This window comes from Echinops telfairi, unplaced genomic scaffold (genome assembly GCF_000313985.2).
Source record: "Echinops telfairi isolate 266 unplaced genomic scaffold, ASM31398v2 ScPeMD7_7424;HRSCAF=8462, whole genome shotgun sequence".
NCBI classification, from domain to species: domain Eukaryota; kingdom Metazoa; phylum Chordata; class Mammalia; order Afrosoricida; family Tenrecidae; genus Echinops; species Echinops telfairi.
The window spans coordinates 9,890,550-9,906,941 of record NW_022111324.1 but is presented as its reverse complement, the minus strand read 5'-3'; the positions used below and the strand labels follow the sequence as shown (position 1 = coordinate 9,906,941).

At 40.2% G+C, this 16,392-nt stretch overlaps 2 protein-coding genes across 5 annotated transcripts in view; one reads left to right on the top strand and one right to left on the bottom strand.

Moving 5' to 3' along the window:
• The window catches only part of CUNH1orf112 (chromosome unknown C1orf112 homolog), a 56,595-nt gene extending 46,433 nt beyond the window's left edge, over positions 1-10,162 (bottom strand). For 3 of the 4 annotated variants that reach the window (XM_045297885.1, XM_045297884.1, XM_030887775.2), the window contains exons 1-4: positions 10,023-10,162; positions 6,384-6,423; positions 3,604-3,692; positions 226-330 (exon numbers count right to left, since the gene is read on the bottom strand). In XM_045297885.1, coding sequence (XP_045153820.1) covers positions 226-330; positions 3,604-3,692; positions 6,384-6,423; positions 10,023-10,133 — 345 coding nt within the window. In that variant the 5' untranslated portion in view covers positions 10,134-10,162. Of the gene's footprint in view, positions 1-225; positions 331-3,603; positions 3,693-6,383; positions 6,424-10,022 lie in introns of those variants that run through there. The other variant, XM_045297886.1, reaches the window with a different exon arrangement.
• A 528-nt stretch (positions 10,163-10,690) lies between these two features.
• On the top strand, positions 10,691-13,940 carry METTL18 (methyltransferase like 18). Its single transcript, XM_004706744.2, has 2 exons — positions 10,691-10,705; positions 12,596-13,940. The coding sequence occupies exon 2, from the start codon at positions 12,785-12,787 to the stop codon at positions 13,889-13,891; it is 1,107 nt and encodes a 368-aa protein (XP_004706801.1). The 5' UTR covers positions 10,691-10,705; positions 12,596-12,784; the 3' UTR covers positions 13,892-13,940.
• Positions 13,941-16,392: the final 2,452 nt, after the last annotated feature.

Sequence of the window (16,392 nt, the reverse complement as noted above, 5' to 3'; positions counted from 1 at the left end):
GAGGGAGGGGGAAAAAATGAGGACCTGATGCCAGGGGCTTAAGTGGAGAGCAAATGTTTTGAGAATGATGAGGGCAATGAATGTACAAATGTGCTTTACATAATTAATGCATGTATGGATCGTGATAAGAGTTGTATGAGCCCCTAATAAAACAATTAAAAAAATAAAATAAAATCCTCACACTCTTAACTTGCTTTACCTCCCTCTTCAATATAGTTGGCTTACTTGTAAAATGTTCCTTAGAGTGCTCTGGAGTTCTAAATTTTGGCTAGATAGTTCTCTTGCTTGACTGGTTAATTCATATATCATGTCATCAAATAATTTCACAGTCTGTGAAGCAAAACAAGTTATACAGAGTAGAAATCATTAAAAAGGAGACATATTTAAAGAAAACACACAACCCCAAAAAAGGCACATGAACAGAATAGGATGATTTGATTTCATATTAATTAACACTCTTAGGATATTGTCTAATTGTCTAGTAACAGTGGCACCAAATAAAGGATCCTAAACACAATCTCTTAAAAATATAAACTCAAACAGAAACTGAATTTTTAATTTCTATAATTTGATCTATTTAAAAACATCAAAGTTGGGTTGTTTTTAGATACAAGAAATGTAAACGTTGCTCTTTGCAGAATGAATGATGATATTCTTGATTCAACAATATTCACACAAGCATTTACAAGGGTATTTCCTGGAGTGGTAATGAACTGGTGCTGAATCACTGACATACTCTTAACTGCTTGTGCTTTCAGAGCATTTCAAAACACTCTTCTTATGTGAGTTTAATATGTGGCCGAAGCTTTTTTCTGTGAAAACTTATGCTATAATCTTAATATTTAGACCTTCTAAACAAATTAAGTGGTGTAAATACTGTAAGAATAACAACACAGTCAACATAATATAATTAAAGAAGATATTGTTTCCTAAGGGTTTGTTTTATCTATGTTATCTAGACTTTTTCAGAAGTCAAAAGTCAATCTGCAAAACTTTTCAGTAAGATAATAATCAAGTGAATCTAAGTAAAAGGAATCCTAAGGATTATTTGCTTATGTGTCAAACTTAGAAACCCATTTTTACATCATCACTGTGCTTTTTAAAGTATTATATATTAAAATGTCCATGTATATATAATAATAAGATGGATAATACAATCTATGGACTTCATATTTTACCAATATTCCAACTTTTTTAACTTGGAAATTTCTTTGATAAATTTTATTTAAGTAAATATTTCTTTTAAAATGCTTAACTCCATTTTTCCAAATAAAATCTAACAATTATTAATAAACTAAAAAGAAAATATAAAATGACTGGACTTAGACCGTCACCCATTCCAATTTTTAACTTAATAGCTTTAAAATACAAGAACATATATATGGCCCTCTCCAGATGGAACACACACAAGTAGAATCAGATTAAATACTTCTATGGAAAGAAATGATGTAGAAGCTCAAGGTCATCAGTCAGAACAAGGTCAGGGGCCAACTGCAGAACAGACCACCAATTACTCTTCTGCAAGGTTCATGAGGAAGCCGAGGAAAATTAAAACTAGTTCACAAGGGCCAAAATATGACCTTGAATATAATCAACCTGCAGAAAAGATTTAATGCATTGAACACTAATGGCAGAAGATCAGACAAGTAGTGGGATGGTATATACATCATACATGAAGACATAAAAATGTCATTAAAGAGATTGGAAATAAGAAAACACTAGAGTCATTATCAAAGGAGACTCTTAAAGGTTGCTCTTGAATATGGAATAGCTAAATTGAAAAGGAAGAAATAAAGCGATGAATAATTTCAAAGATAGGCTCAAGATAAGAAACTAAAGCATTATAATGAAATATACAACAACCTAGGGTTAGAAAACCCAAAAAGAAGCCGACACTCAGTATTTAACAAGCTGAAAAAATTAAAGCAAAATTTGAGCTACAAGTTGAAATACGTAAGGATCCTATGGGTAAAATATTAAGTGGTCCGGGAAGCATCCAAAGATGATGAAATATACAGTCACTGTATCAAAATGAATTAGTTAACATTCAACCATTTCAGGTAGCAACATATGACCAAGAACTGATGGTACAGAAGAAATAAGTCCAAGCTGAACTGAAGGCACTGGAGAAAAACAAGACTTCAAGAACTGATGGAATACCAACTGAAATGTTTTCAACAAACCAGTGCAGTGCTGGAGGGGTTCACTTGTCAGTGCCAAGAACTTTGGAAGACGCCAACCTGGCCAACCAACTGGCAGAGATCCTTATTTGTGTCCATTCAAAAAAAAAAAGGATCCAACAGAATGAAGGCATTTTCTAACAATATCATTCATATCACGCTTCAGAAAATTTTTGAAGATAATTCAAAAATAATTGAAGCAGTACATCAACAGAAGCTGTCAGGGTTTAGTTGGATTTAGAAGAGAATATGGAACAAAGTATATCATTGGTGATGTCAACTGGATCTTGGCTGATAGCAGAGAACACCAGAAATATGTTTACTACCATTTCATTTACTATGTAAAGTCATTTAGCTGTGTGAATCATAACACTGATAAGAATGGGAATTCCAGAACACTAATTATGTTCATTCAGAACCTGTACATTGACCAAGAGGTAATTGTCTGAATAGAACAAGGGGTTAGAGCAGAGGTCCTCAAACTACAGCCCGCAGGCCACATGCGGCCCACCGAGGACATTTATCCAGCCTGCCGGGTGTTTTTGCCTGTTTTGGTTTTTAACTTCAAAATAAGATATGTGCAGTGTGCATAGGAATTTGTTCATAGTTTTTTTTAAAACTATAGTCTGGTCCTTCAACTGGTCTGAGGGACAGTGAACTGGCCCCTTGTTTAAAAAGTTTGAGGACCCCCTGGGTTAGAGTGTAGCTTAAAAGCAGGAAAGATGTTTGTCAGGGATGAATCCTTTCACCATATTTGTTCAATCTGTATGCTGAACAAATCAGCAGAGAAATTGGATTATATGAGGAAGAACACAACATCAGGAAGAGAGGAAGACTAATTAACTTGCGATGTGCAAATGACACAACCCTGCTTAGTGCAAGTGAAGAGGACCTGAAGCACTTACTGACGAAGATCAAAGACTACAGTCCTCAATATGGATTACTCCTCAACGTAAAGAAAACAAAAATCCTCACAAATGAACAGAAGATCAACACCACCCTAAGCAGAAAATATTAAAGATGACAAGGATTGCATTTTACTTGGATCAACCATCAGTGGCCATGGAAGAAGTAGCCAGAAAATCAAATCTGTACTGCTCTGGACAAATATGCTAAAAAAGATTTTTAAAAAAACTGTTAAATTACCATTAGTCAGAATGGATTCAATGGCACCCAACAATAATTTAAAATTAGTGATAGTTTAAATTAGTAAAGGATAAAATCTGGAAGTAGTTTTTAACTGCTTAAAGATCAATCTAACACTATAATATTTTCATACGAAATCTACCTTTAATATTCTATTTGTATTTAAAATATATTTCAACACATTAGGAAAACAGAGATAAAATTTAGAATAATCTAAATTGAAACATGATTGTAACAAACTTTGCCATGTAGATTGATTAAAATAATAATAATATACCTTAGGTAATACTTGAGAAAACAAAGTCGTTTCCAATGCCACGTGGTTCATATGAGGTAGAAACATATCTATGATAATTTTCAGAAGTTCTACAAAGCAAAGCAGTAATTTACTTTATAAAATATTAAGTTATCATAGTCAACAAACTCTTTACCAAATCTAAGAGTACGAGGGATAACCCCCAAAATAAAAACCAGAATAAAGCTCCGCTGGACAGAACTTTCACAGTAGGCATTTCTCCAGCTAGGTGAGCATCCAGCAACTCAGTTAGTGTACCCAGTGGCGTTGCCTGGGAAAGTTCCCCCTGGTCACCATGAAATTTTTTTGTAAAAGCAGTTTTGCTCAAACCTCATTTTTGTGATGGCTGATTTAACAGAGCAGTGTGTAACTGTGAAGTTTTGTTTCCTGCTTGGCAAAATGCTGGAGAAACTCTTGTGATGTTGGGAAAAGCTCAAGTGTAAGAGTGATTTTCTTGTTTCAAAAAAGATGAAATGTCAATTGATGATGAACCTCATTCTGGATGTAAGACAACTTCCTGAACGGATGAAACTGTCAGCTCATAGTGCATTTGGAGTTCATTCCACCAGGTCAGATTGTTAATCAAGCTTTCTACTTAGAGTAGTTCTCAACCTGTGGGTCACGACCCCTTTGGGGATCGAATGACCCTTTCACAGGGGTCGCCGATTCCATAATAGTAGCAGTATTTCAGTAGCATGGAAACCAATTTTATGGTTGGAGGTGGGGGGTCACCGCAACATGAGGAACTAAATGGGACACGGCATTAGGAAGGTTTAGAACCACTGACCTAGAGGTTCTGAAAAGATAGTTTAACAGTGTGCGACAAACAAGGCCTGATTTGTGGCAGATGGGGGACTGGTTTTGCCACCACACAATACACCTGCTCATGCAGCCATCTCAATGCACCTGTTTTGGGGCAAAAAACCAGTATGCCTCTTTTGCTCCACACACATTACTCACCTGACCTTGCTCCACGCAACTATTTTTTTCTGCTAATGCAGAGGCACATGAAAGGACAGTGATTTGACAACGTAGAAGAGGTGAATAAAAAAACGAGAGAGGTGCTGTCAGCCACCCAAACAGATGTGTTTGAAAAAATGTTTCCAAGAATGGAGTCGCCAATTTAACAAATGTATTAAGTATAATGGAGAGTATGATTTTGAAGGTGATAAGGTTGTTTCGTGAAAAATTTGAGGGGGGGGAAGATTGCATTTGGGATGGGGGGTACCCTCTCATATGTAAGTATGACCAATCTAAAACTGTTCATATTCTTTATGGAGAATTCATTAATTATATTGAATAATAATCCCCCGCAAAAGAGACAACCTGTATTTTCAACATTTGGAAACTAAATAAACAGATATTTACTGAGTTGGATATTCTGCTATCACTCAAGTACTAGAAAGTAAAAAGATGAAAAATATTCACAATGCTTTAAGATTAAACAAAAAAGGTTCCAAACCAGACTGCTCCTAATTTTAATATATATAAATATATAAATACAAAATTAAACTGGCTCACTGGGATGTACAGAAATAAGATGAGAATTTTCTATACCAATGTGTTAACAGTCATTTCTGATGAGTGGACTTTCTATTTTTTGGTGTGTTTTTCTGCCTCAAATTATCTGCATTGAACATGTAAAACTTTTATAGTCAGGATAAAAATAATTATGCTACAGGAAAAAATATTAGGCCAACAAGTAAATGAGTCAAAATTATATAGTACAAATATTTAACCAAGTAAAATGCAGCAAACTGGAAATATATGAATAAATTAGTCTACAGTCTGTATTCTCTAGCTCCTCTGCTTCCGCCTAAAACAGTATATACAACATCAGGTAACACTGAAAAAGACAGCTCAAAATGAAAAATCAACTTTTTACAACTTAGAAATTACCTAAATAAGACTAAACTTCTTAGGGGTTATTAACTAGATTACATATTGCTTTATAGACATATACATCTAATGATAGTTTAACAACTCAAATTTAAATTTTGCAGTGTGCTTATACACACATCATCGAACACTTTGTGTCTTTCCAAAATAAAATTTAAATCTTTAATTCTAAGTACTGCAATTTAAAGAAATTTGGTCATTCTAATTTCACTCATGGTTACAGAAGCCACAACGTTACAGTAAGCCATACTCAGTTCTATCCAGGCAATTCTGACTCAGAAGAGTAAATCTATAAGCACAGTAGAACTGGCCTATAAGGTTTCCAAGGCTGAACCGTACAGAAGCCGACTGCCACTCATTCTCCAGTGGAACAGTAGTGGGCTCCAACTGCTGACTTTTGGGCTCCATACCACCAGGGTTTCCTGACACAATAAAAAAAAAAAATCCTCACTGCTATTGAGTCAATGCTGACTCTTAAGGACCACAATGGGTTATTTATAGGAGTAAACGCCCAGTCTTTCTCCTGCAGAGCTGCTGGTGGTTTAGAACTGCTGACCATGCCAAGCACAGACCAACACATAACCACTACACCACCAAGGCTCCATTAGAGGATGATTAAATTGGAAGAGAATACAAAATTTACAGAGACTTGGTGGCTCTTTGGATTCATACCACTTGCTCTGACAGGAGAAAGATAAAGGTATTCTCCCATAAAGATTACAGCCTTGGAAACCCTACACAGGGTCGACTGATGGCAGGGGTTTGATCTGGTTTTTTTTTGTTGTTGTTGTTCATTGAAATATGTGAGGCTCAGATCTGAATGACATCAAAGTAAATCACAAAATTAAAATAATTCTACTTACTAATATGTTCGATCCAACTGTCAGAATGTTGATACATAGAGTAAAATAAATAGTTAAAGAAAGACACTAGCATTGTGGCAATAAGATATTCATCAAAGGGAACAAATTTAAAAAGAACCCTTCTTTATAATTTAAACAATGACCCATACGACACTGAAATTAGACTCAAATGCTGGCTTAACAAGACAACAAAAACACAAGCAGCAAAAGACAAAATAGATAAATGAGATCTCATTTGTTCACTAAAACACTTCATAAAAAAGTGAACAGACAACCTACAGATCAGGAAACATTTTTGATGAACCTTTTCTCTAATGTGTTTCCAAAATATATTATCTGAAACGACTACATCTCCACAAAAGACAGACAATTCAATAAAAAAATTGGGCAAAGGGCTTTAACAGCCATTATGCCAAAGGTAATTCAAATGGGCAACAAACACATGAAATAATGCTCACTGTCAGTAGCCATTAAAACACACAATTCCATTGCCATAGAGTAGATTCTGACTCAGAGTACACCCCATGACAGAGTAGAACTATCCCTGTGTATTTCCTAGGCTGTAAATCTTTACTGGAGGAGAAAGCCTCAACTTTCTCCCAAGGAACGGCTGGTAGTTTAGAGGGTGGCTGGTAGTGTAAACTGCTGGCCTTGGGGTTAACCCCAGCCCGATGTGTAACCCACTATGCTACCAAGGCACTTTTAGGATGGAGTAAAAATGCCCAAGATTCCCAAAGCTGTAGAAGCAGATTGCCACATCTTTCCCCTAATAGCAATTGGTGGACTTAACCCTTTCAGTTAGTAGCCAAGCGTTTATCCACTGAACCGCCAGCGCAACGCTCCTTTACTGACTATTCCAAACCCAAACCACTGTCCTACAGGACAGAACAGAACTACTCGATAGGGTTTCCGGCAGTAATTATTCACAGAGCAACAGGTCTTTTCTCCCAAGAGCAGCTGGCAGGTTTTAGCCACAGACCTGACAGTTAGTTGTCAAGTGCTTAACCACCATGTCATCAGGGCACCTTCATTAACCATTCTAAAACAAGACCTAACTCACTGCCATGAGTAAATTCTGACTCATAGTGACCCTACAGGGCAGCGTAGAACTGCCTCTAGTGGGCTTCTGAGATTGCAAATCTCTATGGGAACAGAAAGCATATCTTTCACCTGCAGAGCAGCTGATGGGATCTAGCTGCTGGCCTTGAGGTTAGCAGTAGCAGCCCAAAGTGTGTAATCCACTGTGCCACTCCATCCCCGGTAAAATGGCGATAATCAAATAAACCGAAAACAACAGGTGTGAAAAAGGTGGTAGAGAAACTGGAATCCTCCTCCACGGTTCGTGAAAATGTAAAATGGTACAGCCACTGTAGAAAAGCTTGGCAGTTTTCAAAATCTTGGGCACAGGCCTACCAGATTGCCCAGCAACTAGTTATAAACACAGAGAAAGTGACGATCCGGAAACAAACAGAAACCTATACACCAGTGTTCACTGTAGCACTTTGCAGTCAAAATGTGAAAACTGAAATGTCCACTAGTAGCCAGAACGAAGTGTATATACGCATACAATGGTACATTAGCCTGCCATGAAGACACTGATGTTCAAATGCATACATCATGCTGAGTGAAATAAGTTCTTCTCAAAAGGGCAAATACTATACACTCTCTCTTACATAAACTACACAAATATATAGAAAACAAACATTATTAGTGGTTACCAGAAATGTGAGAGGCTTAGGGGGCACTGACCCTATGTGACAAAGTAGAGCTCCACAAAGGCTATAATCTCTTTGAGAGCCAACTGCCAGATCTTTTCTCCCATGGAGAAGCTGGTGCGTTCTAACTGTGGACTTCAGTAACCAGTCAAGGGCTTAACCAACTGTGCCACCAGGGCTCCTCTCTGATACACTGAATGTATCAGTGTTTATTAAGATGGCTTTTCATCTAGCTCAGAAGCAACAAAGCCTACACGGAAGAAGCACACCAACCTGTGTGACCACGAGGTGTTGAAGCGATCAGGTATCAAGCATCAAAGAACAAAAAAAATCTTATCATTGTAAATGAGGGTGAGTGCAGAGTGGAGACTCAAAGCCCATCTGTAGGCAACTTGACACCCCCTTACTGAAGGTTTGCTGGGAGGAGATGAACCAGTCAAGGTGCAGGGCAGCAATGATAAAACATACAACTTTTCTCTAGTTCCTAAATGCTTCCTCCCCCTACCCCCACTATTAGGATCCCAATTCTACCTTACAAATCTGGCTAGACCAAGAGGATGTACACTGGTACAGATAGAAACTGGAAATGCAGGGAATCCAGGACAGATGATCCCTTCAGGACCAGTGGTGAGAATGGCAATACCTGGAGGGTGGAAGGAAGGTGGAGTAGAAACGGGGAACCGATTACAAGGATCTACATATAACCTCCTCCCTGGGGGATGGACAACAGAAAAGTGGGTGAAGGGAGACATCGGGCAGTGTTAGATGACAAAATGATAATAATTTATAAAATGACAAAGGGTTCATGAGGGAGAGGGGAGCAGGGAAGGAGGAGGAAAATGAGGAGCTGATATCAAGGGCTCAAGTAGAAAAGAAAATGTTTTGAGGATGACGGCAACAAATGTCCAAATGTGCTTGACACAATGGATGGATGTATGGATTGTGATAAGAATTGTATGAGCCCCCAGTAAAATGATTTTTTTTTAAAGATGGCTTTTTTATTTTTCTAAGTCATAGGTCCTGAAGACAGTCCTATTTTACTAAGTCCTCATCTGTACAATGGCTAAACAGGAGCTTTGGTACCAAGTAGGTCTTTTCTAATGCATACATCAGTGACTTCTACATGATGGTGATATTTAGTTATAGTAAATGTAGTTGTAAAAAAATTACTTGTGCTGTTGGGACTCTTGCAAATAGTCTTTTTTCTTCTTTTTACTTTTGAGTGTAGTTTAATGCTGAACATGGGTTCAAGGAAGATGTTAAAAAAATTTTAATGAGGGGCTAAGATTTCAGGCATTTATCACCACAAATGCATGAAACCACTAGAGTCTACACGTGGACAACGTAACTAGTAAGCAATTCAAACTGAGCAGTCGATTTAGGTAAAAAACCCAAAGAAGCAACTCCTTTTTAACCATGAAAGGGGTTCAAGAGAAAAGCAGAAAATGTGTTTCTGTTTATCGAAGAACTTTTACAGATCTGGGAGAACTACGCCATCTATCTTCATAGCACTGAGGAATCATTCACCTTCACCACGACCTTACAAATTGTAAAAGCCGAGTTCTTTCTACTCTACCTCATCCAGCTCTTAAGAGCCACAGGGCAAAGCTATCTGATTTACACGAATTGCACCTGACAAGAGCAGAACTGAGAGAAGACACACGGGGATGGAAGAAAACACAACCACTTGCCAAAACCACGGTCCAGCAAAGTTCCGCGAGGCTTACTCCAGTGCCCCAGTCAGGCCTGGCCTCAATCTCAGCACCTACGATTCTCGCTCGCCAGCTCACCCCGCTACCAACCCGGAGAGGGAGGGTTCAGACCACGGCAGCAGGCACTGCCTTCCCAGCAACAAGAGGGCAAAGAAAAAATGTCCGGCTCCGCCGCTCCACGTCCCAGAGCTGAAAGTGGCAGCCAAGGATATGAGGAGCCGAGGCAGCACGGACGGCAGTTCCTGGCGGCATAGCTCCTCCGACCAGCTACTCAAGTCTTCCAGGGAAACTGCGCTTTCTGGGGCCGCGCGGTCCTCAGACATATTCTCCCGGAGGAACAGCTTCAAAACACTCCCGCCGCGGCTGCTACCGGAAACTCTCTAGTCCCGGCAGGCCTTGCGACCTCTCTTCCGGCGCCGAAACCATAGAGAGGTGAGCCCGAGCCTCTCGAACAAAAAAAATCAAAGGCCCCAGTTCGTTTCCTTGGAGATGACCCCGATGTATAGGGACTCTACAGCAATGTCCCACAGGTTTGAAAACTATTAACGAAGCCGACTGCCACATCTTTCTCCTGCGCAGGGCCTCTAAGGGCCGGAATGACTGCAGGACTTTTCTAGGCCGCGGAGGACTCAACTCAATGGTGCGCGTCATGCGCGGTGCAGGGCTTCTAAGGGCCCGAATGACTCCAGGGCTTTTCTAGGCCGCGGAGGACTCAACTCAATGGTGCGCGTCATGCGCGGCGCAGGGCTTCTAAGGGCCCGAATGACTCCAGGGCTTTTCTAGGCCGCGGAGGACTCAACTCAATGGTGCGCGTCTGGCGCGGCGCGGCGCTGGGCCGCTCCCCGTCACGACGTCCGCGCGCGTCCCCCGCTCTCGGCGCTCTGAGATCGTCAGGGTAAGTAGAACGCTTTGGGTGGTGAACGCCAGATGCCACAGTGTTGCTGCCCACGGTAGCATGGGGTTTTGAGATTTCCTACCTGGGGCTGAGTTTAACTTGAACTTGAACCAGAAATAATTGCAAGCTCTGTGGGTACATAAAACATTCCATCTTCTAGAACTGTGAAAACTGTAGCTGGTAAGATAAGCGAGGATTCTTTCACACACACACAGAAAGAAAGAAAGAAAAAACGGTGGGAAAGTATAATAAAGAGACCGAAACTTGTCCACGAACTTTTGAAGCGCCCCCTCGTATTGTTTGTAGTACGTAAAAGTACAACGATTCCTAAGGCCACGCCATAATAAATTGTGTTGTTCGGCAGGACAGTTTGCACTAGACTATTAGTTGAACGGTAGAAAGTTTGAACTCACCCGGTGGTGTTTTGGAAGAACAAATTCACTGCCATCGGAGTTGGTGCCGACTCATAGTGACCCCATAGGACGCGGTAGGACTTGCCCCTGTGGGTTTCCAACAGGGTGACTTCGCAGAGCAGAAAGCCTTGCAGTTAGCGGCGAAATGCTAACCACTACCCCACCAGGCCTCCAGTGGTGCAGGAAGGACCTGGCAATCGGCTTCTAGGCCTTTCACACAGTTCCTCATGTGGTGGTGACCCCAACCATAACATTATTTTCATTGCTACTTCATCACTGCGATTTTCTAGTTGTGAATTGTCATGTAAATATCTGATATGCAGGATGTATTTTCATTGTTACAAATTGAACATAATTAAAGCATAGTGATTAATCACAAAACAATACATCATTATATATTGTGAAATATTTATTTCTAATTACAAATAAATGAAATTTTGTCTTGAAGCGTGTGGGGGCGGACCCACCTGGAGATGGATAGAGGAGCAGTGTCTCGGTTCTTAAGATCATCGGAAATATGTGTTTTCTGGTGGTCTTAGGTGACCCCTGTGAAAGGGTCATTCAACCCAAACGGGTCAAGACCCACAGGTTGAGAACCACTATTCTAAAGCTTAGAGCCAAGAAAACCCCGTGAAACTCAGTTCAACTTGTAACAGATGGAGTCTCCTTGAGTTGGGGTAGGCTAGACGAGGGATTTTCAACCGCCAAATTCAACTTTACCAATTACCTCAAAATCCCACCACTCCCATAGCTTAGGACTAAGTCATTTGAATGCACATACACCAGAGCAAATCTATGCATGTTTGTAGAGATATGTTCATCTATTAAAGACTCAATTCTTGAAGACAGTAACTGAGGAAGAAGCCCTGGTGGCAAAGTGGTGTAAGCTACCACAAGATCAGCAGTTCAAACCCAACAGCCCCTCTGAGGGATGAAGATGAGGCTTTCTGCTCCCTTAAAGATTTACGGCCTCAATTGAACATGTCCACTTGAGATAACAGATGTATGGTATGTAAGGACTCCAATAAAATGATTTTTTTTTTTTTTTTTAATTTTCTGCCTCAGAAACCCAGAACAGCAGTTCTTTGCTGGCCTTCAGGGTCACTACGAATCAAAAGCAACCTGATGCCAGTGTGTTGGTTAACTGACTGATGTGAGGAACTTCTGGAAGTTTAAAGAATAACTATACTTAGAGGCTCTGTGAGTCAGAAGCAACTATGTCAGTAGGTTTGGTCAAGATGCCCAGAAGACACCTAGTATTTGGTTTGCCATTTCCTGTCCAGAAATCTTGGACTTCATATTTTTGGGTGGTAGTGGGTGCTGCTGTTGCCGTTGTTTTGTGTGTTTTTCGAATCTCCATCTCTCTGCCCTCAGCTTTTTTTGAAAGGCTGTTCACTAGAGGGGGAAATTTAGTACTGCATTACAGGGAAATGTGGTGTTTGGCTTTAATAATCATTTTATTTTTTACTTTCTCCAGGACTAACGTGAAAAGGACCTCTTAATTTAGCATTTGGAAATATCTTGTGACTGTATATGTGGCCAATGAGTAATTGACTTCTACAAAATGAAGTGAACATTTGAGTCCGCTTTGTGTGTGTTGTTAAATTCGATCTAGAATTGAAGAATCCTCCACTGAATTTGAGGAGTGTGAGTGTTGGATGTGAGGATGACGTTTCACTTTAATTTCACTATAGAAGAGCATTTGGAAGATGAATTAGCATCCTTGGGAGATGAAGATTTGACTTTGGATTCCTCAAAAAATTCAGTTTCAAAAAGTCAAAAAGGAAATGGTAGAAAATGTTCTACGGGGCAATTTGATCTGTCACAGAATCACTTCTATGATCACAAGCCAGTGGGAAATGCAACTTCCTCTCTTTTCAGAGACAGTCCACTCAATGCAGCTCATAGTTCAACTAACTTACAGCAGCACAGAAAGCAGCCCTGTGTCAGCGTTGCCAAAGAGCATGCTTTGCCTCAAGATTTAAAAAAACTGTTGGAAAATAAAGTTGTGGAAACTTTGTCAGGTCTCCCACATGTCTCTGTGTCCATCATGAAAATGGCTTTGTTGGGAAAAAACTTCCCTGAAGAAAACATAGTATCACAAAGCGTTTCTTCGCACTCTGACCTGATTACCGGTGTTTACGAAGGCGGCTTAAAAATCTGGGAGTGTACCTTTGATCTCCTGGCTTATTTCACAAAGGCCAACGTGAATTTTGCTGGGAAAAAAGTGTTGGATCTTGGCTGTGGCTCCGGGTTGCTAGGTATCATTGCGTTTAAGGGAGGGGCCAAAGAAGTGCATTTTCAAGATTACAACAGTTTGGTGATTGATGAAGTAACCTTACCTAACGTAGTGGTTAACTCTCCTTCGGGAGAAGATGGCATGAAAGAACCAGCTCCGAAAAGAGTCACGGGCTTAAAATTAGCACAGGAACTAGGTCAATGCCGCTTCTTTTCTGGCGAATGGTCTGAGTTTTGTGACCTGGTACTCAACAGTGAAAAACACTTCATAAAGTATGATCTTATTCTCACCTCCGAAACGATCTACAATCCAGATTATTACAGCAGTCTGCACCAAACATTCCATAGACTATTAGATACAAATGGACGGGTGCTTTTAGCCAGCAAAGCACATTATTTTGGTGTGGGTGGAGGTGTTCATCTCTTTCGGAAGTTTGTAGAAGAAAGGAATGTGTTTGAGACTAGAGCACTCGAAATCATTGACGACGGACTCCAGAGGATTGTAGTGGAACTGACTTTCAAGCACCCCGGTTAATGTCCGCTAAGTGAGCTAAGCAAAATAAATTGTGTTGCCAAAAATTTTGTTTTGAGTGTTCAGTCTCTGCTATTATTTTTCTTTAAATTGCTCATCTAGTTTTGTTTATCCAAAGAATAGGCCAAACCTACCGGCAGGTTTGTACCTGCTACGTGAGACTAAGAAGTATTCCTGAGCATTTTGAGGAGACTGCTTGGAGAAATGGTTCTGGGGAAGGTCTTGGTTCTCCTCCTATTCTATTTGGGTTGTCTACAACCTTTGATATTATACTAAAAACATCCAGAAAAGGCTTTCGTGTATTCAAAATGATATTTTACCGTGTTTTAGGGAAAAGTTTACACAGAAAATTATGCTCTGTTTTAATCATTGTTACACAAATTTATTCCGTGCCATCGGTTATGTTTTTTACAATAAGTTAGCATTGCTATTTCCATTCTGTTCTGCTTCCCTTGATCTAGCTTCTTACTTGTGGTCTTGAGATAGTTAAGGTTTATTGTGCCAACCTGGCTGATAAACACATGTGGGGTTGATTGAAGGACGGAGAGATAAATGGCTCGGTGAGTCTCACCTTTCTAGTTCTCGCTTTCTGATGGTCAGACCAGGGTGCAGCTGCCTTAGCCAGTTCCCTGCTTCAGCTGGCAAGGCTCACTTCCTGCAAGACATCCCTGAGGAGCAGCCACATGGACTTACCCTGATGCAGCCCTGGGTGCTGGAGCAGCTGGGTGGAGACACCTGCCAGCGCTGAGATGCCTCCATACTCACTGATAACTGCTTTCCTCCTGCAGTTGGCATCGCATGTGTTTTGTAAGATGGAGGAGGACTTTGTAGATTGATGTCAGACACATGGGCTAATGTTGGACTTGTGGGCTTGGACAGCACTGGGTTGGGATGCTTTCTTAATGTACACTTACCCATTATATAAAAGTCTTATACATATGAGTTTCTGTGTATTTATTTCCCTAGTTTACCCAGACTGACACAGATCTCATCTTTCTTTTTGTGTAAATGTTAGCTGGACTCATACAGTGTTTTGTTTAAGGAGGCAAATGACTCATGGATGATGCTGTTTATTTTATAGAGCAGCCTATTAATTTTGCTGAAGGATGACCCACAGAGAGAACCACAGTTCCAGGGTCTGGTAGATTCGGCCAGGAGGGCAAGTTATGGATTCGAACCATTAACTTGGTGGTTGACAAACCAATGTTTATCCTATAGTGCCACCAGGGCTCACATCTTTATGGCAGCAGAAAGTCTCACCTTTCTCCTGAGGAGTAGCTTGTGGATTTGTAATGCTGACCCAGTGCACATGCATTCTCTGTAAATCCTTGGACACTATTGTGACCTTGTGCTACTGGTCTCCCTCATCCAGATGATATGTTCTCTTCTTTGCCTTGTCTTCTCCTGTTTAAGACTAAATACATGCTCTCTTTAAGTTATATTTGGAATTTTGGGTCTCTTTTGTACCCTAAAACAATATATACAATGAATCACCAACCTTCTCAGAGTGGTCTTTTCTAAATATTCAGTTGAGGTAGCTCCCCACCTCTTGCCTGGTTATTCACGATTTTGTTTTATTTTCTTCCCAAATCTGAACCACTGTCTGCAATCCCTTGATCGGTGATATGCTTTTCCCTCTCTGGATTTTAAATTCTGTGGGTGCTATGACTTTGTCCTGCTCAATGCCACATATTTCGTGTTAGTGATGATGCTCAAAGAAGACTCACAAAATAGCTGTTGGATGGTTGCCCTTCAGCTGTTACCCATTGAGTTTAGTGTAAGGTCTAAACTCCTTCCTTAGGCTTCCAAGCTGGTTTCTGCTTCTCTTCTAGCTTTCCTTCTGTACCCTGCATCTTCTCTGAATTCTTCTTGGCTTTGTTTTTCAAGTTCACGTACTGTCACTGTGACTTGGGGACTTTTGCTTCTCCTGTTCATCGTCCTCAGTGCTCTTCCTCTTCTGTATTCATCTTGGCCGAGATGCCTTCTGCAGTTCAATATTACCTAGGACTCTACTTCCTCTGAGCTGGTGGTTGGTCATCTTTCCAAGGTACTTCATCTTCAGTCCAGAACATTTGGAGGCTTCATTTAGAGACTTCCGAAGTCTCCTTGACTTCTTGGAATTAAATATTCCATGAAAGTTAATAGCACGAAAACTGCTACTGGTTTTGATGAAGATAATTGTGAGGTGATTCTTAATGAAGGCTTGTTTGAAATGGTCTATTACCATAGCAATCAGAAAATAATTGGAGTGACTCACATAGTAATAAACATTTCAAAAGTTGGGTTAGACAAGGTGTTTCCTGGACAAACAGAGGGCTTTCTGTTTTTCACTTCTCTACCTTTAGGTCTCTTGGCTTTTTTCTGCATGTATTTTCTCTTGTATTTCCTAAGGAGTGATTGTATTTAGGAATTGCTCTCTGAGATAGCTAAGGTTTATTGTGCCAACCTGGCTGATGAACACGTGGGGTTAATTGAAGGGCAGAGAGAAATGGCTCAGTGAGCCT

What these genes read in the sequence shown, in the direction of transcription:
- METTL18 (XM_004706744.2), top strand. Translation starts at nt 12,785, where the DNA reads ATGACGTTTCACTTTAATTTCACTATAGAAGAGCATTTGGAAGATGAA.